General features: G+C 43.6%; 2 protein-coding genes and 1 long non-coding RNA gene across 3 annotated transcripts in view; 2 read left to right on the top strand and 1 right to left on the bottom strand.

The window, feature by feature from the left end:
* LOC309650283 overlaps positions 1-25,587 on the bottom strand; it is a 490,920-nt gene that overhangs the window by 191,575 nt on the left and 273,758 nt on the right. The window lies entirely within an intron of this gene.
* LOC309650275 (myosin-13-like) lies at positions 511-8,328 on the top strand. The gene is made up of 5 exons (XM_082441480.1): positions 511-1,225; positions 1,311-1,467; positions 3,292-3,319; positions 4,125-4,236; positions 6,788-8,328. The coding sequence occupies exons 1-5, from the start codon at positions 1,115-1,117 to the stop codon at positions 6,914-6,916; spliced, it is 537 nt and encodes a 178-aa protein (XP_082297606.1). The 5' UTR covers positions 511-1,114; the 3' UTR covers positions 6,917-8,328.
* LOC309650271 (myosin-7-like) lies at positions 10,883-20,001 on the top strand. Its single transcript, XM_082441476.1, has 3 exons — positions 10,883-13,852; positions 13,971-14,141; positions 15,084-20,001. Exons 1-3 carry the CDS (start codon positions 13,748-13,750, stop codon positions 15,408-15,410), a joined length of 603 nt encoding a protein of 200 aa, XP_082297602.1. The 5' UTR covers positions 10,883-13,747; the 3' UTR covers positions 15,411-20,001.

The following is a 25,587-nucleotide window of genomic DNA, read 5'->3' as shown; positions in this document are numbered from 1 at the left end:
GCGTTGCCGTTGGCAGCGCGTCCCCGTCCTTTGTCTCGTTGGCAAGTCGGTGCGTGCGGGAGCACGGGAGACCGCAGGCCCTGCAGTCCCGGAAGTGGAAGGAGCGCCCCAGTTTCTGAACCTTCAGGACACACAGATTTTTCCATCTCCCTTATGCTATTTTGGATGTCTCTCTCTCTCTCTCTAGTTTAGGGCGGTGGGGCAGAAGGGCTTCCTTTCCTCAAGAGATTTGGTCTATATCAACAAAGCTCCTCCCTTTTATCTTTTCGGTAAAACCCTCAAAGCTCTTCTGAGGATTCGGGCTTTTGGAAAACAAATGCTGGAAAGGCTTCCAGGCTCTCTCGCTTTTATGCCCTATTTTCTACCTTTCCTGAGTAATGGAGTGCCAGTTGTAAGCTTAAAGGGGAGGGAAAGCAGAGAGGGGGAAAATTAGGTAATAGTCTCAAAATACTGTTCAGGCATGGACCATGCTTCAAGTCCAAATGTTTTAACTATTAGGGCAGAGGTGCAAGGAATTCTGGAAGCCTTGAAAAGACAGGGGAGAGCAGAAACAGGTCATGGAAGAGGTGGCACTTCAGAAGAGCTTTGAAGGTTGCTAGATGTAAATTCAATGTAGATATATTCCAGACAAAGGGACCCACATGAGCAGAGGTATTGAGGTGGAGATGCACAGAATACACTGGAAGAGTTTTTTCCAGTATTCCAAGCTTGATCTCATTGCAGCACTCATAGCAAATGGGGTAAACAGAGGCAAGCTGCTGTGGCCTTGGCCATCCTGAGTTCCACCTGGCCACCCTGAGGCTGAAGGGCTCTATAACTTTGCACACCTGTAACCCTCTTCTGGCACACAGAATGGCATGCTGACTTGGGGGCATCAGACCAGAATTGGTTATACAGTTTGACCAGTCTTAGATTTATCAACAACAGTTACTTACGGATCATCTCTGGGCACAGAAATGATCCATAAAGTTAACCACGGTAATGGGGTAATCTCACCACAGTATCTCACCATTTCCACCCCACTGGTAGGTCACCACATCGGCTCTCCCACTCATCCTGTGATTTTCCTCTCAATATCCAGACACTCACTCCGAACAGTGACCAAGTCTTCCCCATGAACCCTCCCAAATTTGACAAGATCGAGGACATGGTCATGATGACCCACCTACACGAGCCAGGGGTGCTGTACAACCTCAAAGAGCGTTACGCAGCCTGGATGATCTACGTGAGTGCCCATCAACCTCTCTTTATTCCATTTCCTTCTCTTAGTAAAATCAAGATCCATAGGTTGAATTTTCTGATTTTCTCAGACCTACTCAGGCCTCTTCTGTGTCACCGTCAACCCCTATAAGTGGCTGCCAGTGTACAACCCTGAGGTGGTGACGGCCTACAGAGGCAAAAAGCACCAGGAGGCCCCGCCCCACATCTTCTCCATCTCTGACAATGCCTATCAGTTCATGTTGACTGGTGAGTAATTTCTTTAATCCATATTTTAAAAAATAGTTTTAGTGAAGTATTCAAGTCCTTTAACTGCACTGGTTCTTAGTTAATTACTCGAGCCCTTCACAGGCTTTGGTCATCCAAATGGTGCAATGACCAAAGTGACCTCAGGAGATTCAGAGGATGTCAGGATGGAAAGCCAGGGGCGCAGTATCTTCCATTGCCAGTCACGGTTCTTAAGCCAGAGCTTGGGACTGAAGCCACACTAAGTACATGCTTCTCTGGGGATGGATGTGAAGCACAAGGAGATGCGCTGCCCCCACCTCCAAAGAAACCCCCAACAGGAACACACTTGGAAGAGAGACTATATTAGTAGCCACTTAGGAATGCAAAGTTGGAGAAATGGGCACAGCAACTTCCCTTCACCTGTTTTCTCAGGCTCCCTCTTTCTCCTCCTTAAATTTCCAGAATAGCAGATGAAATAGCAGAGGTGTGGTAATACTGTCACCCTGTCATGCCTAACATCACTTCGGTCTGTTCAGCTTTCACCTGATTTGACTTGGTGCAGAGAGAAGAAGTAGAAGCAAGCATCCGAGACCTGAAGATGCTTAAAAGTCATCCAGGACAATGTTGCCCAAACTTCAGCCATTCCAATTTCACATTCGCAATCCTGGCCATTTCTGCATATTTAAAATCTTTCCTTATAGTGACTGAAGTTCCGTCCATTTGAAAAAGGAAGAATAGGGAATTCCCTGGCGGTCCAATGGTTAAGACTCTGTGCTTCCACTGCAGGGGACACGGATTCGATACCTGGTCAGGGAACTAAGATCCCACATGCCACGTGGCGTGGCCAAAAATAAAAATAAAATAGGAACCGAACAAATCTGCCCTTTGATCTGGAGGAAAACTATTTTTTTAAAAAAAGAAGAAGAATATCACTATTAGTATTAGTTTCTTAGGACTGCCGTAACCAAGTACTACACACTGGGTGGCCTAAGCAACAGAAATGCATTGTTTCACAGCTCTGGAGCCTGGAAGTCTGAGATCAAGGTGTCAGCAGGGTTGGTTCCCTCTGAGGGCCGAGAGGGAGAATGTGGTCCAGGCCACTCTCCCAGCTTCCGGTGGTTTGCTGGCCATCCTTGCCATCCCTTGGCTTATAGAATCATCACCTTGATCTGCACTTTCATCTTCACATTGTGTTCTCATCTGTCTCCAAATTTCTCTTTTTATAAGGACACCAGTCATATTGGATTAGGGGCCCACCTACTCCAGTATGACCTCATCTTAACTAATTACATCTGCAATGACCCTATTTCCAAATAAGGTCACATTTTGAGGTACTGGGGGTTAGTTAGGGCCTCAACATATTAATTTGTTGGGGGGAACACAATTCAACCTATAACACTCTTGTAAATGGAAAACCACGGTCACTATCCACAAGTAGAAAGTAAAGGTGAAAGAAAAATGCAATGACAACAAATCAGTGTCCATAAATTCTAATTAGAAGCTGTGGCTTCTTACAAGTTCTAAGTCTGAGACTTGCTTTCTTTGTTGAAAAGGGAGATAAGAAAGTGCTATCGAGGAGGTAAAGATCTGTGAACATGAATAACTTCCACACTGTGGGACTCACCGTTCACTTCCCATGCTGCCCACGTTACACATCCAGCATTTGGGAAATCTGCACAAATTGTCTCAAAGAAGATTAGACATGCCCAAATCATCACACCACTAGTTAATGGCAAAGCCAGAACTAGAACTCATGGGCTCTGTCTACCCCCAATGTTGCCTGATTTGTATATCCTGCCTGTATGTTGTTTATTTATTCTGTCCTGCTTCCTTCTGCATTTCTAGATCGAGACAACCAGTCCGTCCTCATCGCGTGAGTAACCTGTGTTGTTGCCATGGTGACTTGGAAGGGGCTGTCCATTCCTTCTGCTCTCCTTTAGCTCACTTACTTTTTAAAAAAAATTTATTTTATTGAAGTATACTTGATTTACAATGTTGTATTAATTTCTGCTGTACAGCAAAGTGATTCAGTTATACATATATATTCCTTTTCATATTCTTTTCCATTATGTTTTATCACAAGGTATTGAATATAGTTCCCTGTGCAATGCAGTAGGACCTTGTTGGTTATGCATTCTATATCTAATAGTTTGCATCTACTCATCCCAAACTCTCAATCCATTTGTCCTCCATTCCCCCTTTCCTTGGTCCCCTTGGCAATTACAAGTCTGTTCTCTATGTCTGTGTATCTCACTTTATTTTATTTTATTTTACTTTATTATATTTTATTTATTTTTGGGTGCGTCGGGTCTTAGTCGCAGCACTCGGGATCTTTTGTTGGGGCGCGCGGGCTCTTCGCTGTGGTGCACAGGCTTCTCTCTAGTTGTGGCGGGCGGGTTTTCTCTTCTCTAGTTGTGGCACGCAGGCTCCAGAGTGTGTGGGCTCTGTAGTTGTGGCACGCGGGCACCAGAGCACGTGGGCTCTGTAGTTTGTGGCATGTGGGCTCTAATTGAGGCGCGCAAGCTCAGTAGTTATGGCGTGCAGGCTCGGTTGCCCCGCGGCATGTGGGATCTTAGTTCCCTGACCAGGGATTGAACCCGCGTCCCTTGCATTGCAAGGCGGGTTCTTTACCACTGGACCACCAGGGAAGTCCCTCTCACTTACTTTTAAATCAACAGCGGAGAATCCGGGGCTGGGAAGACAGTGAACACCAAGCGTGTGATCCAGTACTTTGCAGCAATTGCGGTCACTGGGGAGAAGAGGAAGGAGCAGCGGCCGGGCAAGATGCAGGTGAGCAGCTTCCTGCACCTGGAAGGCTTGCTGGAATGAGTATAACTGAAACCCCAGGTGAGCCCCAAGTGTCTGCAGGGCTTTGTGCTCAGCAGAGATGCACAGCACGAGGTCCTGCCCCAGGGGGTGTTTACGGGGCAAGGCAGGAAATGGCTCCACCTTGTGGACTCGGGCTCTAGCACCAGCTCCATCAGCAACAGCCGAGTGACTCTGAACAACTCCACATCCTCCTTTGGCGAAGGAATGGTTTAGGCCAGTGGTTCTCAAACTGGAGTGCACGTCAGAATCACCAGGAGGGATCGTTAACAACGGATTGCTGGTCCCCAGGCCCAGAATTTCTGACTGAAATTCCTGTCTCACATTCAAAATCCTGGCATGTTGCATTTCTGTCATGTTCCCATTGTTCATGCCCTGTCCAGGGATCACACTTTGAGAACCACTGGGCTGGACAGTAGTTTCCAAACAGCTCTGAAGTCAGAAAGGCAAGCAATCATGTGGGGAAGGGGGAAAGGTGAAAACTCTGCTTTCTATAAGTGGATTTCTACGTAATAATTCTCACAAAATATTTTATGCAACTTAAACATTTTTTTGAGAACCACTGTTTCTATCGTATGGGTCACTTTCATTGCTCACAGTCTGTTTCTACTTCTGAACCTGAATAACTGTATAAATGGGTCCTGGTGCATGCAGGAACAGAGGTCTATATTTCACAAATCCATGATTTATAATAAAATGTTATCAGAGAAGAAAGGCCGCCTGGGAGATTGAGATGTAGCGGGTAGGGCTCCAACCTGGAATCTGGTGTGGCCAGAAGCCACTTTGGTGCTGTGCTAAGACTCCTTCTATGATGGGACCTTGAAGCCTCCTTGGGTGGGGTGGGGATGGGCCTGTGGGTACTCTGCACAACTGTACCTGCCACCAGCCTGAGCTGGGCGACATCTCTCCCTGGGACCTTCCCAGAGCATCCACACTTTTGAGTCACTGGGAAGTTACTTTGGAAGACGTCCAAAGTCCTCTCTTTTCCTCTTCTCACTTATTATTAGGGAACCCTGGACGACCAGATCATCCAGGCCAACCCCCTCCTGGAGGCCTCTGGAAATGCCAAGACCGTGAGGAATGACAACTCCTTGAGATTCGTAAGACTCAGTCCAATTATCAACGACCCCCAGAAAGAAAGCCCTCTCCTCCAATGCTGAATATGAAAAATGGCCACATAAACTAGGATATACCTGGCCTTAGTCTACCCCCAAGCGCTTCAGATCAAGCTGCCCAACCGGGATATTCTGATAACCCTTCAAAGAACATTTTGTCTTATTCCCAGCCGAAGGAAGATTTAGCTGTCCTTCCCTAACTAATCAGCATCACCTCAGAGCCTCCTGAAGTCACAAGGATTCAAGATTCAAATTCCACAAGTACAAAATGACTTCTGTATGCTAAAATTGGCCTCTTCAGGTGGGAGCATTTTAAAATACCTAAGTCCATTGAACAGTATCCACTGACTTATTAGCCATGCAAACCTTAGTGTGAAGTTAGTTAGCAGATCTGACCTTCTCCAAGTCAGGAGGTGCTGGGAGGAGGGAAAACCTGGTGGAGGCAGCAGAGCTCAAAAATTGGGAAGAAGTTGATACTGAAGATATTGAAGGATATGTCCCATCCTTCAATGTTTCACTTAGGATTAGCTCAACCAAAGAGGCATTTACTTCCGACACTGGCAAATAAACAAGTATCCAGTCTCCTATCTAATTTCACTGGCCAGTAGAGCAAGTACCCAGAGGCACTTCCATTCGGCAGCTAGAACTCCTGAAGAGCGAACACATAATTCACATAAACCTACACTGGTCCTTCATTAACTCTTCTTAGGCTTCATTCAGAAAATACTGAGAATACTACTGAGTATGTACTACATTCCAGGGTCTGTGGGTGAACAAGCAAGGCAATATTTTTGCCCTCCAATTGGCTCACAGAGTGGTAGCGACCGATTAAGCAGATGATGTAAGAAGGGAGTATACACACACACATATATACTATATATAATTTCACCCCTCACTCCCCAAGATTGGGGGAACCCAAGTGCTGAGTGGGTCTTTGGGGAGCCAGGAGGCCTGGCCTGGGAGCTAGGTTTGCATGTAGTAAGTAGTAAGGAAAACTGAGGCAAGATATCTCAGAAGTAACATCCAGAGGCAAAAAAGAAGTCAGGTAGTCCAACCAGGTTATCAGTTCAAAGGTGTTACAAAGAGTTTGAGCAGGATAAAGACCAAGGAGACAGTCAGGTGTGAGGTGGTCCCAAACAGAGACTTGAGAGGGAGCCTGCAGGCATCCCCAGAGCTGTAGGAACAGGGCCAGGTGCTTTGGGCAGAGCTACCTGAGTCTTGGCTGAGCCGGCGTGGGGACCAGATGCCAAGCAAACAGAGAGGAGGAAGGTCCTCATGCTTCTGGCATCACCTCCTCCGTGAGCCTACACATCCCACCCATCCTCAGTAGCACCTAACAGAAGCTGGCTACAGTACCATATAAAGAAAATAACTGTGTTTTTCAATCTGTCTTTGGACAGGGGAAGTTCATTCGCATTCACTTTGGAGCCACAGGAAAGCTGGTGTCAGCGGACATTGAAACCTGTGAGTCCAAACACTCTATCTGGCACCTTGGATTTGGCCACAGAGGCATCTCCTGGGGACCCTAAAATCACATCGTTTTTTGTTATCTTAGATCTCTTAGAAAAATCCAGGGTGACATTTCAGTTATCCCGTGAGAGAGGCTATCATATTTTTTACCAAATCATGTCAAACAAGAAGCCGGAACTTATGGGTAAGTTCCTTGGTTATCATTCTCATCTTCCAAATCGATCACATTGGAAAAAAACTCAGAGTCAGTTGTGCATAAGATGCTAAAGGGATCCTTCTGCTTCACAGACCTGCTTCTCATTTCAACCAACCCCTTTGACGTCCCCTTTGTGAGCCAAGGAGAGGTCACCGTGGCCAGTATTGATGACAGTGAGGAATTGTTGGCCACTGATGTGAGTATTTTGTGTGTTTATTTACTTAAGTAAGGAATTGTTGAATTTATGAACTGAGAGGTACCCATGATCTCAGGAGGAAGCTGGGATGCAGGGATGCTCAGTGATTAGACCCAAGAGCTCAGAGAATTAGTACAGATCACACCGCTCCCCCACTTAGTTCCATTTCAGAAGATTCCAGGAAATGGGAATACAGAAAGTTCTCCAAAATAGGCCTTCAGTTCCATTCTCCAGCTTTTTAGAGTAAATGTTTGCATGGATAAGGTCTTTAAAGTTTTTGTTGGAAGTTTTCAGGGTACAAAACCATCTACATGGTTCTTTTAAGAAAATCTAGGAAATACAGAAAAGTCTAAAGCAGGAGAAAAACAGTCCCGCTCTGCAGCAGCCGTTCCATTCCTCTGGCTACCTGCCACCTCGGGCTCACAGTAGGCACCCACCTCCTCAACACACCTGTCAGGCCTCTGGCCTTTAGCTTTGGGGAGTATCTCCAGGGTCAATAACCATAATAATAACTAAGTGCATTGAGCACTCACGCATGCTAGGAACTGAGAAAAGAGCTTTGCCTCAACAAAACCTCTAGGATCAGCACCACTGCTACCCCCGTTTCATAAAGGTAGAAGCTGAGTCTTAGAAAAGAAACACACGATTTGCACGAAGACAGTTTGTAAACGACAGTCTGAACCCAAATCTGCCCAACCCCAGAACTTGCATTTTTAACTAAAATACACCATCTCAGTGCAATTAATCTCTACCCCTGCTGGCTCTGCCCTCACGGAAGCTGTAAAAGCTTTTGGAAAGCGGTCTCGCCCAACACCCCAGGGGCTCCTGCCCAGGGCCCAGCTCCCTGGCCTTCATTTTGTGACATTTCCAGGTGGTGCTAATTGTTTTAAGGCAAGGCGAAAATGTTCATGATCAAATAAACTTCATTTGACATTAGTCTGGCTATTATAAATTCTTAACCAGCTTTCCGCAGTCTTTACCAACTGGGGAGGAGAGTTAGTGACTGATACAAGGCCTCCAGCCACCCTCCCCCACCCCCCGAAAGGCCCTCCTAAGGAATTCTAAAAGTCCCCGAAGTATCTCAGGTCCTCACCAGAGATCTCTGCCATCAGGGCCGCTGTTGTTCCTCCCCCCCACGGAGCTTCTCCAGGGTGATGGTTTATGGCCAGATGGAGGGGGATGGGTGCCTCCGAGTGACTGCATTCTCCAGAAGGCTCCCCCGCAGTCGCGCTCTCACCTGCTTCCTTTCAGCACTTAGCGAAAGAAAGTTCTTTCTCTGTTTACCCGCAGCCGCCCGTTCCTAGGACACAGATATGCATCAGCTGGGATGGGATACGGATTCAGGGCCTCAGAATCTCTCCTCCCCTCTGTCAGCTCCTGGCGTGGACTCTCCCTCCCCCACAAGGGGGCGCCACCCCAAGAGTGCCTCACGCTTCAATACCATGGTCCGTCCCGCCAGCTTACCTGACACATCCAGACGTGTTTCAACTCCACCCCTGGGCATTGCTTAGGCTTGGGCTGCATTCCCTGCTACACAATCATATGTATACCCCAGAGAAGGATTTTCCAGTTTAAACCATTGTGGTAGAACAAGAGGTTATAAAACCAAATCAGCATCTGCTATAGGCTTTGAAGTGACCCAGCGCTGCGCGGGTCCCCTTTTTATCACATCCTCCCTGCAGGGAGGTCCCTCAGAACCTCAGTTCTTCACCTAGAAATTTGGAAGAATCTGCACGCCTATAAGGTTCTCATAGGGACTTAATGAGATAACATAGGGATGGTGCTGTCGACTTAAAAAATATTCACAACCTAAAAGTTGAGAGTTATGTTTTATTTGGTGGGAAATTTTAGGGCTTCAAGCCCAGGAGGCAGCATCTCAAGTAACCCTGAGAGAACTGCTCTGAGGGGGCGAGGAGGGAGCCAGGTTATACAGAAGTTTTGCCACCAAGGGCAGGTAGTCTGAACATCAAAAGATTACTGTTAATGAAAGAAAACCAGCAATCCCAAGTTAAGGAATTTAGCACTTTTCTGTGTGTGGGAAGATGCAAAGTCTGAGCTCACTGAAATCATTCCTTTGATATGCACCTCAGCCATCTGGGGCCAGTACCCCGTGTTTTCACATCCTGAGTTTCCTCAGGGCTCACCTGGGGAGTGGCTGCCATCTGATGGCTGCTAGATGGCACGTATTCTCTCCTTCCTGAGTTTCCTCAGGGCTCACGGCTCTCGTTGGAGGGCTGCAATCGCTGATGACTGACATCCTTTGTTTACTGATATGGCAGGAAGTATTCCATTTCTCAGTGCCTACCCCCTACCTAGCTCCTTTCTCATTTGAAAAACATCTTCCCTTCCAGTTCTAATAGTCTACGGTGCTATATTATCTCCATGCTGAACTACACTGTAATTCCTGGGTTGCAATGCAAGGTTCGCGAGCTCTGGTATAGTGCCCGTGAAAGTACATCCTCCCAGCATCACACAGTGTTTCCCAGTGTTCTCATCCAGAAAGCAGTGCCCACATCTATGCACAGTGGGAAAGGATTAAAATCAGATTATTCACATTTTCTTCCCATAATCTTCACCCACCCACACAAATATGTTCAATTAAGACATGGATTTTAAGCCCTAACTTGTCATACCCCACCTGTCATGCACTTACTGGGGTAAATGCTGTCTCACGTGCTATACAAAATGCCAGGGAAAAGCAGCATTTGGGTCCCTGAGGCCTGCTGTGACAGCTGTCCTTTGTTTCTAATTCCCAGAATGCCATTGACATCCTGGGCTTCAGCTCAGAGGAGAAAGCTGGGATCTACAAGCTCACAGGCGCCGTGATGCGTTACGGGAACCTGAAATTCAAGCAGAAACAGCGGGAAGAGCAGGCAGAGCCAGACAGCACCGAAGGTACCACATCTGGAAAGGGGACAGAGGTTTGACTGTCCCCCTGCGTTCACGCGTGGACTGGACCACAGGAGAGAAACTTTGTGTTCATCTCAAGAGCTGCTCTTGGAAAACCATGCAAACTGAATTTGGGTCGTCCAAAGCTTTTGGAACATGCGCTGGGGAAGTCCATTCACTTGGTCAAGGAATCATTTAGTGGAGATTCCTTAGAAAACGAGAGCATCACCTCGTAAGTGAATAATCGCTGTCCACTGTCTCTCACCATCAGTTTACCTGTTATTTTAGGGCGGACATTTATGAGAGGTTACAGTGAGTGAATTTCCTTTCCTTTCTGTGCTTACGTATCATTATTAATATCCAGAATATTGTCCTGATCACTGAGCCTAAAATAAGAACCTTGGTTAGGCAGCTATTAATTTAGGTGAATAAATTAATTAACCTAATTAATTAATTAGCTGCCAATTTAGGTGGCCGCTAAATTTCTCCCTCCTATCACTTTCTCTACCGCCTCCTACATCTGTTGAACTGACCCTGAACCAAGGATTGGTGAACAAAGCTTCCTCCCCGTGACTCTCACCTGGATGACCTCACCACCTGCCTCTGCCTCATCCCAAAGAGGCCTGGAAACAGAGTAGAGGGCAGTGTAGGGGCTGACCGACGGCCAGACCCACCGCCATATACCCTGCATGCCTCATGCCTCTAGTACTTCATCTTACAAGCTCCCAGAGTAAAAGGCTGGTTCATCCCTAAGAATTCTACCTTTTGATAACATCCCCACACTGCATGAAGCAGCGCGTCTGGCACCCCAGATGATAAGAAGGAACAATAGCCAGGAATTAAAGGCCAGGAAAATATACATGACTTTATCAGTGTCCAGAAAGGCTCTCCTGATCAGGTTAGGTTTGTCCAGGATGGTCTCCCTTGTTATTAACTCAAAGTCAACTGATTGGTAACCTCGTCATGGGAGTGATATCTCATTACATTCACAGGTTCCACCCACACTCAAGTGAAGGGGATTATACAGGAAATGTACACCCACAGGTGCATTGTCCTCCCAATGGTGCATGCGAAGTAACGGGAGAAAAATTCAAAGTGTTCAGAGCAGGGAGCACTTCTGATTGGGGTAATCAGGGAAGGCTTCCTGGGGGAGGTGGGGACATTGACTTGGACTTTGAAAGATGGGTAGGAGTCTAAAAGGTGGGGGGGCAGGCAGTCTAAGCAGAAGAAATGATGAGCAAGGGGGCTAAGGAAGGGATGTGATGGGGACAGAGAAGCAGAGAGTGGTCCACTTTGGCTATAGAAGACGATGTGTGTAGTGGATTTGTAAGAGATGGGAATTAAAAAGCGATTATTTTGGCATCGGTTTGGAAAGGGCTTGAGTGCCAGGATAAATGGTTTAGAATGTATGTGATAGGCACCAGAAGCCGCTGACGCTCCAAGCAGCAGCAGAGTATGTGTGACAGCCTGGAACTAATCTGTCTGTAGTCATGCTCACCCAGAGTGTGGAATGTGTAGGAAAACAATGTATCAGGCTCCTCAGCACAGGCGGACCATATGGATACGTCTCACGGCAAGGTCCCAGACCCTCTTCCGGCCCTGGCAGCCACGTGTTCAGTGTTTAGAAGCAGGAAGAGCCTGGCAAAGGGGAAAACGGTGGCTGTAACCGGGGCCTGAGCCCCTCTGATGAGGCTACCAGCCCAAGTCAGTGTTTGCTGAGTGCTCACTATACACCAGGACTGCTTCACAGCCGCCCAGTGACGTAAGTGCTGCCACTGTCCCCCAGCTGACAAATGGCAAGGCTGAGGCATAAAGGAGCAAAGCCTAAATTTGAACCCAGGCTCTTTGCCACTTTACTATCCTACAGTCTTAGAAACCATAGAGATGCAAGCTATTTTTAAGGTGAAATGAGCAGGACTTAGATGCCTATCTCAACACTGCATGTCAGGGGTGAAAAAGAAGGATGTACCACCCCAAGCTTTCAAGTTTAAGTAACCAGAAGAATAACGGTAAATGGGCAAAGTAGGAAGAAGGGATGGTTTGAGCAAAGAGTACAACACACACTTGGTCTCTTACTAAGTCCTTAACAAACACTGCACTGGATTTTTATTAACTTGGCTCCCGAACCAGCAATGAGGCGACGGTCCCAACCAAGGAGGAGCTCTCCTTGGGAAGCAGCATTTCTTCACCTTTTCTATGAGCTCAATGCAGGCAGCCCGGTCCATCCCACAGTCAACTGAACTCCTAGTGAACTATATGAAATTGCCCATATTCAACTGAGCTTGACCATCTCCAAATACTTGCAGGTGGGATGAAGGTTTCGTACTTCTCTCTCAGCTATTAGCATGGCACCTTGCAGAAATTAAGAAGGTGCTTATTAACTTATATTAACTGTCCAGATGGTACTTCCTTTACTCATATACCACGTTGCTGTATTATCAGACTCCAACAATACTGCATAACAATATGTTTTTCAATGAAATTTAAATATCAGTAAGTCAAGATCAACCTATTTCTAAAGATTGTATCTAGAAGGCAAAGTGAAAGTTCTCGAAAACCCAGGACCCTGGATTATGAGGTTGAAACTCCATTAGTCAAGTCCAGGCCTGGGGCGTGTAGGAAAACGTAAAAACATCCAAAAGGATTATAGAAAATACTTCTAGGAGGACCCAGGGCCTAATTGGCTGTTTTAGCAGCTGCTGTCTGTGTGACACCATTTCTCCTCCTCCTTCAGTGGCTGACAGAGCTGGGTACCTGATGGGTCTGAATTCTGCAGAAATGCTGAAAGGCCTGTGCTGTCCAAGGGTGAAGGTTGGGAACGAATATGTCACTAAAGGCCAAAATGTCCAGCAGGTAATGGAGATGCTCTGAATTCGAATGGCTCACGTATTTTGCTGTTTGAACCGCCATCCTAAAGTTCTTTCGGTTGCAGGAATCAGAAACACATATGAAACTGGCTTCAGCATGAAGGGGGAATTCATTCTTAGGCCTCAGGGGTAACTCAAGGAGTGCCTTGGGTGCCATGAGGGTCTGGAGCCAGGAAGTGAAGAGCCCTCCAGAGCCAGGCAGCCTCCTTCCAGCTCCTTCTTGGGGCACCGTGGGCTGTCTTCTCTCTCCTGCTCTGCTGTGTTCTCACTAGGTGGGTAAGCTTTCTCCACCTCTCCTGCCCGTGGCCACCCCAGAACTCCCAAGTTTACATCTCCGTGGTTCCAGCCTCACCCTGAGACTGAGACCAGCATCCTTTGATCCCAATTCCAAATTCTCAGGAGAGACGTGCCGTTTAGCCCAACTTGGACCAAATGTCCACCTCTGGTTCAATTAGGTGTGGCCGGGGCTAGAGTCACGTGTTACAACCAAGGTTGGTAGAAAACGATCTTTGTAAATGGGATAGACCTCATGGAACTGAGCTGATGTCTCAACATAGATTTAATATTAGACTGAAATATATGAAACTGCCAATCTCCAGCTGCTTTTGACTTTCAAGACGTGAACTTTGTATGTTTCAACTTAATACAATCATAAAAACATTAATTTGAGGGTTGAGTGGATGTTCTTTTTTTCAAGGTGACCAATTCGGTGGGCGCTCTGGCCAAAGCCGTCTACGAGAAGATGTTCCTGTGGATGGTCACCCGCATCAACCAGCAGCTGGACACCAAGCAGCCCAGGCAGTTCTTCATCGGGGTCTTGGACATCGCTGGCTTTGAGATCTTTCATGTGAGTTGCTGGCATCAATGACAAGCCCCAAAGCACCCTTCCGCTTTGTGTCTGCTTTGCTGAGTCTCCGCTGGATTTTCCAAACTCACTCAAACTCTTTGGTATTCGAAATACCCAGTTCAACAGCCTGGAGCAGCTGTGCATCAACTTCACCAACGAGAAACTGCAACAGTTTTTCAACCACCACGTGTTCGTGCTGGAGCAGGAGGAGTACAAGAAGGAGGGCATCGAGTGGACGTTCATCGACGTTGGGAAGGACATGGACGCCTGCATTGAGCTCATCGAGAAGGTAAAGAAACGCTGCTCTCCAGGGACAGCTCCACCTTGGTTGGACCACCACCTCTTTACTCTAACTCTTTTCTGCTAATAGATTGGCTCCCCTAAACCCACTCCCGCAGGCTCTGAGCCTTCGGATAGCTGACTTCCCTGTGCAGGAAGGGTAAATGTTTGGAAAGCACACAGAATCTGTTCAGACACTTAAAGAGGTGTGGGGTGATTACGATCCAAGGGCTCAGTTATCCCTGAGAATGTGCATGGAGCCCAGGGCTGACTGGGCACAAGGTCTGGGAGGGTCCCAAGTGCAGGAGCTTCTGTCCCCATCGGGCTGGCGTGTGTCACCCTATCAGTATGTGGATGTGTTCTCCAACCCGGAAGCTCTCAGAACCACCTACAATTGGGATTTTATGGAGGCTTCCTCATGTAGGCACGATCAATCATTAACTCCATTTCCAGCCCCTCGCCCCTCTCCCCTCTCTGGAGGATGCGGGGAGAGGACTGAAAATCCCAAGCTTCTAATCATGGCTTGGTCTTCCTGGTGACCAGCCCCCATCCAGGAGCGCACCCAGCGTCACCTCAATAGAACAAGAGATGCTCCTGGTACCCTTATCACTAAGGAAAATTGCAAAGGCTTCAGAAGCTCTGTGCCAGGAACCAGGGACAGAGACCAATATACAATGTTTCTGTTACCTCACAATGAGCTACCTTTATATACATGCAATTTCATTCCATGCTCTTTTGTTCAACAAATACTAAATTAGCACCTACCATATGCCGAGCACTGTTCTGTCATCGCACCAAACAGACCAACAGCCTTGTTCTCACAGTGCTTACATCCCAGTGTTCCTAGTAACAGAGTGACAGCACCAAAGAAGTTGTCCTTGCCTCCTACAGATGATGGAGTCATTGGGATGTACTAGTAAATGCTGAGGATAGTCGGTTATCCTCCTTCCAGCCTATGGGCATCTTCTCCATCCTGGAAGAGGAGTGCATGTTCCCCAAGGCCACAGACACCTCCTTCAGGAACAAGCTGTATGACCAGCACTTGGGCAAGTCCAGCAACTTCCAGAAGCCCAAGCCTGCCAAAGGCAAGGCTGAGGCCCACTTCTCCCTGGTGCACCATGCGGGCACCACGGACTACAACATTGCCAGCTGGCTGAACAAGAACAGGGACCCCCTGAACGAGACCGTGGTCGGGCTGTACCAGAAGTCTTCGCTGAAGCTGCTGTCCTTCCTTTCTTCCAACTATGCTGGTGCAGAAGCAGGTGAAATTTTTTTTTAATTCCCCCTGAAGGAACTCTGTGTAATTACTCGTAACTCATGAAGAACCAGTAGTTGGACATGAGCTTCAGGTTGAGCTTGGTTTATTTGTCTGTCTCTGATCTCTGTTTTTCTTTCTCCTACTTCTATTCTTCCTCTTCCTTAAGAGATTAAGCTCTAACCATATGACCCACCAATTCCACTCCTGGGTATATATCCAAAAAAACCAAAAACACTAATTGGAAAAGATACGTGCACTCCGATATTCATAGCAGCATTATTTACAATTGCCAAGGTATGCAAGCAACCTAAGTGTCCATCACCAGATAAATGGATAAAGAAGATGTGACATATATATATCCATATATATATATATATATATATATATATATATATATATATATATAAAATGGAATATTACTCAGCCATAGAAAAGAATGAAATTTTACCATTTGCAGCAACATGGATGGACTTGGAGGGCATAATGCTAAATGAAATAAGTCAGACAGAGAAAGATAAATACTGTATGATATCACTTATATGTGGAATCTAAAAAATACAACCAACTGGTGAATAAGACAAATAAGAAGCAGACTCACAGATATAGAGAACAAACTAGTGGTTACCAGTGGGGAGAGGGAAGGGGGAGGGGCAATACAAGGGTGGGAGGGAAAAAGGGTTATTATGGGATTATATGAAATCATGTTGTGAAACTTGTGAAAATTATAAAGCACTGTAGAATTTAAAGAAATTTTCATTCAATAAAAAATAAATTGAATTTTTAAGTCAAAAAAAAATTTTTTTAAAGAGATTGAGTTCTATGGAGGTGAACAGGGCCTCCCAGTGGACACAGTAGCCAATACCACATTCTTTAATAGTTTTTTTCTTACTGAGATATAATTCATATAGCATAAAATTCACCCTTTAAAAAATTCAGTGGTGGGACTTCCCTGGTGGCGCAGTGGTTAAGAATCCGCCTGCCAATGCAGGGGACACGGGTTTGAGCCCTGGTCCGGGAAGATCCCACATGCCGCGGAGCAACTAAGCCCCTGTGCCACAGCTACTGAGCCTGCGCTCTAGAGCCCGTGCTCTTCAAGGAGAGAAGCCACCACAATGACAAGCCCACGCACCACAATGAAGAGTAGCCCCCGCTCACCACAGCTAGAGAAAGCCCGTGCACAGCAACGAAGGAAGACCCAACACAGCCAAAAATAAATAAATTTATTAAAAAAAAAATTCAGCTGTTTTTGGTATATTTATGGGTTGTGCAACCATTACCACCACTACGTAATTCCAGAACATTTTCATCACGCCAGTAACCCTTCAGCAGCCACTTTCCACCTGCCTCCTTCCCAGCTTGTGGCAGCTGCCAAACTACTTTCTGTCTCTATGAATTTGCCTATTCTGGATGTTTCATATAAGTGGAATCATACACTATATGGTCTTTTGTGTCTGGCTTCTTTCACTTAGCTTAACGTTCTTCAGGTGTCCATGTTGCAGCAAGTGTCAGCAATTCATTTCTTTTTATAGGTAAATAATATTCCACCGTGTGGATCTTACACAATTTTGTCTATCCACTCATCAGTTGATGGACCTTTACGTTTTCTCCACTTTTGGGTACTATGAATAATGCTGCTATGAACATTTTATAGAAGTTTCTATGTGGACATTGTTAATTCTTTTGGGTACATACCTAGGAATGGAACTACAGAATCCTATGGTAACTCTATGTTTAACTTTTTGAGGAACTTCCAGACCATTTTCCCAAATGGCTGCACAAGCCGGTATCACTTGTTAAGATTACCTATATATTTTTTAAGTAATTTCCAGAATAAGGTTTAAAAATTATGGACTATTTTAAACGCATTAATTTAACAAATTAAGGCTTTTAATTCATGCAATATAATCATTCATTAGATAGTTTTTTACAATTAATGTCTAGTGTATTGGGCAGTATAATATAAAAATGGGTATAACTTTAAACTTGAATGATGAACACCATCTTCTTCAAATCTAATTAGGGCATCTCTGTAACTGTATTGCATAACCTCACTTAGCAATGATGCCAGGACTCTAAACATGAGCTCCTGTGTAGGCATGAACCTGGGGACGTGGCTTTCCTGCCTCTCCTCCCCACCCACACACACGGTCATGCTAGACCCTGGGGACAAAGAGGGTGGAGTGAGAGGAGGGTGGGGGAAATGAGACATGGAATTTCCCCAAGGGCTGAATCTTGATTACATATCAGAAGCTAAATCTGAAATTGAGTCATTCAGAAAAAGTAGACCCAATATCACCGATGCCACATTAAGCTGGGTTGTTCCTTCTAGACAAGAAAAAAATTGACTTGTAGAATATTCTGAGAAACTTCAGTTGTATGACTTTCAGTTACTTCCTCATGAAGAGATAAACAGGGACTCAAGAATTTTTAAAAGGGACACTCATGAAAGAAACCACACTCACCAAGAGGAACATCTCAGTCTTGCCAACTATTCAGTTGGATTTCATGTCTGATGTCTAAAGGAAAAGATTCTCCTTGGATACAGAGAGTCTAAATTATACTCCCAGTTAAATGCCACCCATATCCCACCCCACTCCGTTCCCACAGTGATAAAAATCAGTGTTCCCAAATCTGAGTAGTTTAGAGGAATTTTAAGAATCAGAATACGGAAATGAACAAACCAAAAAACCTCAGCTCTCCTATGTCAAAAGAAAACCAAACTTTCACTTCAGGGTTTGGAGGAAGCGGTTTAGAAAGGCCACCACTGACAAAACGGTGCACTGTTAGTGGAGATGTAAATTTGTGCAGCCACTACAGAAAACAGTATGGAGATTCCTTTAAAAATTAAAAATAGAACTACCATGTGATCCAGCAATTCCACTTCTGGGTATATACCCAAAGGAAATGAAATTACTATCCCAAAGAGATACCCCCACGTTCATTGTGGCATTATTTAGAATAGCCAAGACATGGAAACGATCTAAGTGTCCATTGATGGATAAATGGATAAAGAAAAGGTCATATATAATGGAATATTATTCAGCCATAGAAAAGAATGAAATCTTGCCATTGGCAACAGTGGACCTTGAGGGCGTTATGCTATGTGAAATAAGTCAGACACAGAAAGACAGATCCTGTATAATCTCACGTATATGTGGAATCTTAAAAAACCAAACTCATAGAAACAGAGATCAGATCTGTGGTTGCCAGAGGTGGCGGGTGAGAGGTGGGAGAATTGGGTGAAAGGGGTTAAAAGGTACAAACTTCCAATTATGACATAAATAAGTTCCATGGTTGTTAAGTACAGCATGGTAACTGTAGTTAATTACACTGTGTTGTATATATGAAAGTTGCTAAGAGAGTAGAGCTTAAAAGCTCTCATCACAAGGGCTTCCCTGGTGGCACAGTGGTTGAGAGTCTGCCTGCCAATGCAGGGGACACGGGTTCGAGCCCTGGTCTGGGAGGATCCCACATGCCGCGGAGCAACTGGGCCCGTGAGCCACAACTACTGAGCCTGCGCGTCTGGAGCCTGTGCTCCGCAACAAGACAGGCCGTGATAATGAGAGGCCTGCGCACCGCGATGAAGAGTGGCCCCCACTTGCCGCAACTAGAGAAAGCCCTCGCACAGAAATGAAGACCCAACACAGCCATAAATAAATAAAAAATAAAAAAAAAAAAAGCTCTCATCACAAGAGAAAGAAACTGTAAGTGAAGGGATAGATGTTAAGTAGACTTAATGCTGTGATCATTTTGCAGTATATACATATATCAAATCATTATGTTGTACACCTTAAACATATACAGTGTTATATGTCAGTTACATCTCAATAAAACTGGTGGGGCAGGTGGGTAGGAAAGGCCACCACTGTGTCCTCAGGACTCACTGGACACACCCTCTTGTGTCTGTCTCCAGGCGACGCCAGGGTGAGCAAGAAGGGTGGGAAGAAGAAGGGCTCCTCTTTCCAGACCGTGTCCGCTGTGTTCAGGGTTTGTTTTTTGGCAACTTCCACATTCTGTTGTATTTCTGCCCAGTGCAACGGCGTTTGCTAAGGTTAATGTGCTTCTTCTGGTTTGTGTCTCAGGAAAATTTAAACAAATTGATGGCCAATTTAAGGAGCACTCATCCTCACTTTGTGCGATGTCTGATTCCCAATGAGACCAAGACTCCTGGTGAGTAAGAATCCAACAGAACAGGACTCCCTGAAATGTATGCAAAATTCTGTGGGTGTGGGTGTGGGTGCACACTTGAGTATGTACATGTGTCTCTGTGCACGTGCATGTGTGTTTCCCTGAGGACAGGATCATGATAGCCTTTATCACTTCTCAGTCTATGAAATAGGGCTGCCAGATTTAGCAAATTAAAACCACGAGATGCCCCATTAAATTCGAATTTCAGATGAGACAATGAAAAATTTCTTAGTATAAATATGACCCATGCAATATTTGGGATATACTTATACTAAAAAAAAAAAAAAAAAAGGATTTACTGTTTCTCTGAAATTCAAATTCAACTGGGCATCCTGGGCATATTTTATCTGGCATCCCTACTATGAAATTATATCCAAAATATTATGTACATATATAGGTACATTAAATCCATACCTTTCATAAGATTCTTAAAAACCTTTCCCCCCAAAGTGAAGAGCCACTATATTTGGCAAATAATCAGCTTAGGTGTTCCATAATAAAAACAGCATCAATAACAACTGTTTTCTGAGCCTAATGCAGTCCCATTATTATGTTATCTCTACTGTTTACAGCAGTTCACTGCAAGATAAGCATAATCATCTCCATTTTATAAATGAGAAAACTGAGAGTCAGAGACCAGCTATATAGACATAGAACACCATGTGGTACAGTAGACCTTTAACCATCACCAATCCTGGATTCACAAATATGGCTGAGTTTCAGGGCCATTTGTCACAAAGGAAAGAACAAACCATCACACAGACTGTGGCTACGAGGCAGCTCTCTCACCAGCCAAGCTGTTGAATCCCAAAGGCTGGGCTTCTGGCATCAAGGTCCTGCTTCAGCAATGTTACAGGAGGGCAGAGGAATTAGATGATCAAGGAAAAGATCCCAGCTCCACCTATTACTGCCCAAGGGACCGCAGCTGAGTCCTTTAGCCTTCTGGTCTATAAAAGGAGGATTAAAATGGCATTTTCTTTATGCATTCACTTAGTTATTAATTCATTTATTTATTGAGTGAGCGCTTACAAAGTGTTGACTCATTTTGTAAATATTAACTCATTTAACCTGCCTTAGAGGGCTGTTGTGAGAATTAAATAGGCCAGTACACGTAAAGCATTTGAAACAGGTCCCATCACAAGAACAAAAAAAATTGTAACTATGTATGTTGACGGAGGTTAACCAGACTTATTGTGGTGATCATCTCAAAATATATACAAATATCGAATCAAAATGTTGTACAGCTGAAACTAGTAAAATGTTATATGCCAATTACACCTCAATTTTTTTTTTCACACACACACACTGTATTTTATTTTTACAAGAGATAAATAGACTGACACCAAGCATTGTACATGGATGACCACAACAAAAGCAACAATGATTGCAATTACCAAACATGAAACACACTCATACTATGTCATAATATTGACATTCAGTCCAGTAATCCTCCACTGTAACAGCTCCTTTACTTTGCAGTGAAAATTGATTTGTATATTCTTTGCCTCTGAGTCCTTGTGGGATTTTTTTTTTAATTCAAACAGAAAGTCACAAAAATTATACTCATCCTCATCAGTTCACTCAGTCCCATGTAATTAATTTTTTTTTTATCGTGATCTTTTGTTAGCACTTTTATGAGTTCATCAGTTTTTCATTAGAGTTCTGAAAATGCTTATTCATTCAGTTCAGCAGTACAGTCAGTTACCAGAAGCCTGTACTTGTCAGAGTCTTTTCCATGAATTTCTTGAAGATGAAACCCTTTTATAGGAACATATTTGCAAAAGCATCAGAGTACACCCAGAACTGTCTGTAAATGACGAAAGACTTAAAAATGACCACGGTTAAAGATCTGATGAAAGTTCATAATAATGCAGTTGACAAGAAAATTAGTTATTTCTGAGATATACATTTTAAAGTAATAACTAGGATTATGACTTATAACATTATACCAGAACATATAAGATTTTTAGAAATTTCATGTACTGTCTGAAACATTTATATTAACATATTTCCATACAAATAACCCAATGAAAGTTTAGTGTTAGTTGTTTTGTTTGTTTGTTTTTTTATACTGCAGGTTCTTATTAGGCATCAATTTTATACACATCAGTGTATACATGTCAATCCCAACCGCCCAATTCAGCACACCACCATCCCCACCCCACCGCAGTTTTCCCCCCTTGGTGTCCACATGTCCGTTCTCTACATCTGTGTCTCAACTTCTGCCCTGCAAACCGGCTCATCTGTACCATTTTTCTAGGTTCCACATACATGCGTTAATATACGATATTTGTTTTTCTCTTTCTGACTTACTTCACTCTGTATGACAGTCTCTAGATCCATCCACGTCTCAACAAATGACTCAATTTCGGTCCTTTTCATGGCTGAGTAATATTCCATTGTATATATGTACCACATCTGCTTTATCCATTCGTCTGTTGATGGGCATTTAGGTTGCTTCCATGACCTGGCTATTGTAAATAGTGCTGCGATGAACATTCGGGTGCATGTGTCTTTTTGAATTACGGTTTTCTCTGGGTATATGCCCAGTAGTGGGATTGCTGGGTCATATGGTAATTCTAATTTTAGTTTTTTAAGGAACCTCCATATTGTTCTCCACAGTGGCTGTATCAATTTACATTCCCACCAACAGTGCAAGAGGGTTCCCTTTTCTCCACACGCTCTCCAGCATTTGTTGTTTGTAGATTTTCTGATGATGCCCATTCTAACTGGTGTGAGGTGATACCTCGTTGTAGTTTTGATTTGCATTTCTCTAATAATTAGTGATGTTGAGCATCTTTTCATGTGCTTCGTGGCCGTCTGTATGTCTTCTTTGGAGAAATGTCTATTTAGGTCTTCTGCCCATTTTTGGATTGGGGTGTTTGTTTCTTTAATATTGAGCCGAATGAGCTGTTTATATATTTTGGAGATTAATCCTTTGTCCGTTGATTCGTTTGCAAATATTTTCTCCCATTCTGAGGGTTGTCTTTTCGTCTTGTTTATGGTTTCCTTTGCTGTGCAAAAGCTTTGAAGTTTCATTAGGTCCCATTTGTTTATTTTTGTTTTTATTTCCATTACTCTAGGAGGTGGATCAAAAAAGATCTTGCTGTGATTTATGTCAAAGGGTGTTCTTCCTATGTTTTCCTCTTAGAGTTTTATAGTGTCCATTCTCACATTTAGGTCTCTAATCCATTTTGAGTTTATTTTTGTGTATGGTATTAGGGAGTATTCTAATTTCATTCTTTTACATGTAGCTGTCCAGTTTTCCCAGCACCACTTATTGAAGAGACTGTCTTTTCTCCATTGTATATCTTTGCCTCCTTTGTCATAGATTAGTTGACCATAGGTGCGTGGGTTTATCTCTGGGCTTTCTATCTTGTTCCATTGATCTATGTTTCTGTTTTTGTGCCAGTACCATATTGTCTTGATTACTGTAGCTTTGTAGTAGAGTCTGAAGTCAGGGAGTCTGATTCCTCCAGCTCCGTTTTTTTCCCTCAAGACTGCTTTGGCTATTCGGGGTCTTTTGTGTCTCCATACAAATTTTAAGATGATTTGTTCTAGCTCCGTAAAAAATGCCATTGGTAATTTGATAGGGATTGCATTGAATCTGTAGATTGCTTTGGGTAGTATAGTCATTTTCACAATGTTGATTCTTCCAATCCAAGAACATGGTATATCTCTCCATCTGTTGCTATCATCTTTGATTTCTTTCATCAGTGTCTTATAGTTTTCTGCATACAGGTCTTTTGTCTCCCTAGGTAGGTTTATTCCTAGGTATTTTATTCTTTTTGTTGCAGTGGTAAATGGGAGTGTTTCCATAATTTCTCTTTCAGATTTTTCATCATTAGTGTATAGGAATGCAAGAGATTTCTGTGCATTAATTTTGTATCCTGCAACGTTACCATATTCATTAATTAGCTCGAGCAGTTTTCTGGTGGCAGTTTTAGGATTCTCTATGTATAGTATCATGTCATCCGCAAACAGTGACAGTTTTACTTCTTCTTTTCCAATTTGTATTCCTTTTATTTCTTTTTCTTCTCTGATTGCCGTGGCTAGGACTTCCAGAACTATGTTGAATAATAGTGGTGAGAGTGGACATCCTTCTCTCGTTCCTGATCTTAGAGGAAATGCTTTCAGTTTTTCACCGTTGAGAATGATGTTTGCTGTGGGTTTGTCATATATGGCCTTTATTATGTTGAGGTAGGTTCCCTCTGTGCCCACTTTCTGGAGAGTTTTTATCATAAATGGGTGTTGAATTTTGTCAAAAGCTTTTTCTGCATCTATTGAGATGATCATATGGTTTTTATTCTTCAATTTGTTAATATGGTGTATCACATTGATTGATTTGCGTATATTGAAGAATCCTTGCATCCCTGGGATAAATCCCACTTGATCGTGGTGTATGATCCTTTTAATGTGTTGTTGGATTCTGTTTGCTAGTATTTTGTTGAGGATTTTTGCATCTATATTCATCAGTGATATTGGTCTGTAATTTTCTTTTTTTGTAGTATCTTTGTCTGGTTTTGGTATCAGGGTGATGGTGGCCTCATAGAATGAGTTTGGGAGTGTTCCTTCCTCTGCAATTTTTTGGAAGAGTTTGAGAAGGATAGGTGTTAGCTCTTCTCTAAATGTTTGATAGAATTCACCTGTGAAGCCATCTGGTCCTGGACTTTTGTTTGTTGGAAGATTTTTAATCACAGTTTCAATTTCATTACTTGTGATTGGTCTGTTCATATTTTCTGTTTCTTCCTGGTTCAGTCTTGGAAGGTTATACCTTTCTAAGAATTTGTCCATTTCTTCCAGGTTGTCCGTTTTATTGGCATAAAGTTGCTTGTAGTAGTCTCTTAGGATGCTTTGTATTTCTGCGGTGTCTGTTGTAACTTCTCCTTTTTCATTTCTGATTTTATTGATTTGAGTCCTCTCCCTCTTTTTCTTGATGAGTCTGGCTAATGGCTTATCAATTTTGTTTATCTTCTCAAGGAACCAGCTTTTAGTTCCATTGATTTTTGCTATTGTTTCCTTCATTTCTTTTTCATTTATTTCTGATCTGATCTTTATGATTTCTTTCCTTCTGGTAGCTTTGGGGTTTTTTTGTTCTTCTTTCTCTAATTGCTTTAGGTGCAAGGTTAGGTTGTTTATTCGAGATGTTTCCTGTTTCTTGATGTAGGCTTGTATAGCTATAAACGTCCCTCTTAGAACTGCTTTTGCTGCATCCCATAGGTTTTGGGTCGTCGTGTTTTCATTGTCATTTGTCTCTAGGTATTTTTTGATTTCCTCTTTGATTTCTTCAGTGATCTCTTGGTTATTTAGTAGCGTATTGTTTAGCCTCCATGTGTTTGTCTTTTTTACGTTTTTTTCCCTGTAATTCCTTTCTAATCTCATAGTGTTGTGGTCAGAAAAGATGCTTGATATGATTTCAATTTTCTTAAATTTACCGAGGCTTGATTTGTGACCCAAGATGTGATCTATCCTGGAGAATGTTCCGTGCGCACTTGAGAAGAACATGTAATCTGCTGTTTTTGGATGGAATGTCCTATAAATATCAATTAAATCTATCTGGTCTATTGTGTCATTTAAAGCTTCTGTTTCCTTATTTATTTTCATTTTGGATGATCTGTCCATTGGTGTAAGTGAGGTGTTAAAGTTCCCCACTATTATTGTGTTACTGTCAATTTCCTCTTTTGTAGCTGTTAGCAGTTGCCTTATGTATTGAGGTGCTCCTATGTTGGGTGCATGTCTATTTATAATTGTTGTATCTTCTTCTTGGATTGCTCCCTTGATCATTATGTAGTGTCCTTCCTTGTCTCTTGTAACATTCTTTATTTTAAAGTCTATTTTATCTGATATGAGTATAGCTACTCCAGCTTTCTTTTGATTTCCATTTGCATGGAATATCTTTTTCCATCCCCTCACTTTCAGTCTGTATGTGTCCCTAGGTCTAAAGTGGGTCTCTTGTAGACAGCATATATATGGGTCTTGTTTTTGTATCCATTCAGCAAGCCTGTGTCTT

The sequence above is a fragment of the Balaenoptera physalus genome (genome assembly GCF_965194825.1).
Source record: "Balaenoptera physalus genome assembly, chromosome: 20".
NCBI lineage: Eukaryota > Metazoa > Chordata > Mammalia > Artiodactyla > Balaenopteridae > Balaenoptera > Balaenoptera physalus.
The sequence above is the reverse complement of the archived record's forward strand: the minus strand, read 5'-3'. Positions and strand labels throughout refer to the sequence as shown.

Bases quoted from the DNA above. Each gene is read 5' to 3' on its own strand.
- LOC309650275 (XM_082441480.1), top strand. From the start codon at position 1,115: ATGAACCCTCCCAAATTTGACAAGATCGAGGACATGGTCATGATGACC. The intron at 1,468-3,291 runs GTGAGTAATTTC...CTGCATTTCTAG, and splicing joins CTATCAGTTCATGTTGACTG to ATCGAGACAACCAGTCCGTC. The intron at 3,320-4,124 runs GTGAGTAACCTG...TTAAATCAACAG, and splicing joins AACCAGTCCGTCCTCATCGC to CGGAGAATCCGGGGCTGGGA.
- LOC309650271 (XM_082441476.1), top strand. From the start codon at position 13,748: ATGTTCCTGTGGATGGTCACCCGCATCAACCAGCAGCTGGACACCAAG. The intron at 13,853-13,970 runs GTGAGTTGCTGG...CGAAATACCCAG, and splicing joins CTGGCTTTGAGATCTTTCAT to TTCAACAGCCTGGAGCAGCT. The intron at 14,142-15,083 runs GTAAAGAAACGC...TCCTCCTTCCAG, and splicing joins GCATTGAGCTCATCGAGAAG to CCTATGGGCATCTTCTCCAT.